Source organism: Oryx dammah, unplaced genomic scaffold, assembly GCF_014754425.2.
Source record: "Oryx dammah isolate SB20612 unplaced genomic scaffold, SCBI_Odam_1.1 HiC_scaffold_11, whole genome shotgun sequence".
Taxonomy (NCBI): domain Eukaryota; kingdom Metazoa; phylum Chordata; class Mammalia; order Artiodactyla; family Bovidae; genus Oryx; species Oryx dammah.
The window spans coordinates 43,337,177-43,340,060 of record NW_024070195.1 but is presented as its reverse complement, the minus strand read 5'-3'; the positions used below and the strand labels follow the sequence as shown (position 1 = coordinate 43,340,060).

General features: G+C 61.0%; 1 protein-coding gene across 5 annotated transcripts in view; it reads right to left on the bottom strand.

The window, feature by feature from the left end:
- Positions 1-2,884, bottom strand: part of COL11A2 (collagen type XI alpha 2 chain) — a 29,708-nt gene that overhangs the window by 1,696 nt on the left and 25,128 nt on the right. For all 5 annotated transcript variants that reach the window (XM_040249147.1, XM_040249149.1, XM_040249148.1 and 2 more), the window contains 4 exons: positions 2,640-2,693; positions 2,279-2,546; positions 1,103-1,215; positions 617-823 (listed from right to left, as the gene is read on the bottom strand). In XM_040249147.1, coding sequence (XP_040105081.1) covers positions 617-823; positions 1,103-1,215; positions 2,279-2,546; positions 2,640-2,693 — 642 coding nt within the window. The remainder of the gene's footprint in view (positions 1-616; positions 824-1,102; positions 1,216-2,278; positions 2,547-2,639; positions 2,694-2,884) is intronic.

The following is a 2,884-nucleotide window of genomic DNA, read 5'->3' as shown; positions in this document are numbered from 1 at the left end:
GTGTGTGTGTGTGTGTGTGGGAAAGCTGGGAAAGTTGGGTGTGTGTGTGTGTGTGTGTGTGTGTGACTGGGAAAGCTGGGAAAGTTGGGTGTGTGTGTGTGTGTGTGACTGGGAAAGCTGGGAAAGTTGTGTGTGTGTGTGTGTGTGTGTACACACCTGTGCGCACACTCTTGAGCCAATCTGGGCAGTTGTGGGTTTAACTTTGAGATTATCCGTCTGTAGTGGTTGTGTGAGCCTGTGTGACTCCACAGGGATGTGTGAGCCTGTGTTTGCGGCTGTGTGTGATGACAGCCAACATGATTCCACACGTGTGTGTACCTGTGTGACCCTCTCCAGGCAACTCTGGAGATGCACGTACAGATTGGGGGTGTCCTCCCTGGGGAGCGAGCAGTGTTAACAGCCCCGTGTGTGCAAAGGGGAACCCATGTAAATATGCTTACGAGCCTGCATGCCGGGCTTTGAGTGGACCCGTCCTCCACCGTCCAGCCTTCCTGCCCTTCCCGACACCAGAAACAGGCTTCCTCCTGCTCAGCCCAGCGCCCCTGCTCGGGGGTCTTCCTGCCTCCTCCAGCCTGAGTACAGGGCCTGCCCCCACCCAGCTCTCCTTGGTGCCCACCTGGCAGCCGTCCCGGATCTCCTTGACGTAGGGGCTGGTCTCCGGGCTCAGCTCATCCTCATTGGCCCCACGGAGCTTCAGGGGGCCGTCCTGGGCCTCCCCAGAGCACGGGTAGGAGATGTTCTGGCGGGCTGAGACGCTGAGCAGCCGCAGGAAGGTGAGCTGCACCACGCCCACTGGGGCGCCCTCGGAGTCCACGTAGGAGAACTGGGAGAAAGGGGGGGGCTGCGGTCACAGGCAGGGCCGGGGCCAGGGTCACGAGAGCGGAGTGAACGGGGAAGGGCCAGGGGAGAAATGGGGGGCAGGGGTCAAACAGAGGGCAAACTTTTGCCGCAGGTGGTCAGGGGCAGCAGGAGACTGCTGAGAAGGAACAGAAGCATCAGCTGGCTCCACGAGGTCAAAGGCCAGGGGACGTCAGAAACCTGGGAGCCTCTAGGCCCAGAGGGGGACTGCACAGGGTCAGGGCGGCCAGGGGCCAGCTCTCACCTGCGTGACATCGTCCCTGGGCGTCACACAGGTTTCCCCTCCAGCCGTAAAGTTGCAGAAAACCCGGAAGGCATCCCGAGCACAGCCCTGGTTGGGGTCAACCCAGTACTCTCCTGTCAAGCGAGGAGGGACGGTCAGGGCGCCTGGGCCTTGTACCCAAGAGGTCTCTCCCCAACATTTCCCCTTGCGGCTCCCACCAGCCGCCCCCAGCCTCTGATCCACCCCCAGACCCCCAGAGCATAGCCCACCCTGCTTCAGTCTCTCTCATCACTTTATGCCCCTTCCCGCAGCTGCCACCCCTCCCCTGGGCAGCACCCCAGGCTGGCGGCTGGGGTTGGCAGGAGCGCTGACACCCGCACTCTGGTACCATGTGTGGCCACAGGTTTGCACACGTGTCTGTGTGTGTGAATGCCAGCATGTTCCACGGGTGTATGTTTATCTATTCCTGTAGATACTGGGCAGATGGTGAGCTGATGACTGACCCCGGGAGGACCATGTGTGTGCGTGTGTGTGTGCGTGTGTGTGCGCGCGTGCGCGCACTCAGTCGTGTCTGACTCTGTGAGACCTCGTGGACTGTAGCCTGCCAGGTTCCTCTGTCTGTGGACTTTTCCAGGCAAGAATACTGGAATGGGCTGCCATTTCCCACTACAAGGGATCCTCCCAACCCAGGGATTGAACCTGCATCTGTTGTGTCTCCTGAATTGGCAGGCTGATTCTCTATCACTACCACCTGAGAAGCTGTTTAAAAACTGTTTCTAACAGTAGCCCACGACTGAATGAGCTATTTCGCGTGTCTGTGGTCAGTCACTCAGTCCTGTCCTACTTTCCCTTCCTGAGGACTGCAGCCAGCCAGGCTCCTCTGTCCGTGGATTCTTCGGGCAAGAATACTGGAGTGGGCTGCCATTTCTTCCTCCAGGGGATCCTCCTGACCCAGGGATCAAACCTATGTCTCTTGTATCGCCTGCCTTGCAGGCACATTCTGTACCCACTGAGCCATCACACCAGTTGCTAATAGTGAAATGCTTCTGATCTGGTTGGTAAGAGCTGCCACCCCAAGCTGCCCCCCGCCGGCCTCATCCCCACCCCGACAGCTTCCCCAGGCCTCCTCGACATCCATCCTGCTTGTTCACATCGGCGCTGTGGTTCACAAGCTGAGCTCCTGAGGCTGGCACTGACCGTCGGGCAGCTCCGGGTGGCAGAGCTTCAGGTCCTGGCAGGTGCGAGCAGGGCTGTCCTGGGTCCCCGTGGGCCGCCTCATTTGCTCGATCTCCTCCCGTAGAGAGTCCAGGGAGCCCAAGATCTCCTCCAGGCCCCCAGGACTGCCCGGGGCGCCCCCAGTCGGCACAGCGTCATCTTCCTGCATCAGGCGGCTCCCATCCACCGAGCGCCGCGTCTTCTTGGGCATCTGGATGGGCAGGGGCTGGATCACCTCTCCCGGGGGGCCCTGGGTGAGAGACGAGGTCAGGGTGAGGGAGATGCGGAGAAACACCCAGACAGAGCAGGCCAACAGAGACGCGGGCCCTGCGTCGTGACTCACCGGGTGTCCTGGAGGGCCCTGGACGCCCTTCTCTCCCTTAGGTCCGGCAGGGCCCTGAAAAAGGAGGCAATGAGGTCATGGAGGGGTCAAGAGGTCAAGTAGGCGATTAAGGTTGCAGAGGATGAAATCGGTCAGGGCCTGGGGATGGGGGGATGGGTGGGGTGTTCGTCCTGGAGAGACAGGGTCAAGTTCGGCTGCGTGCGCGCGGAGCTGCGTGCGCGCGGAGCTGCGTGCGCGCGGAGCTG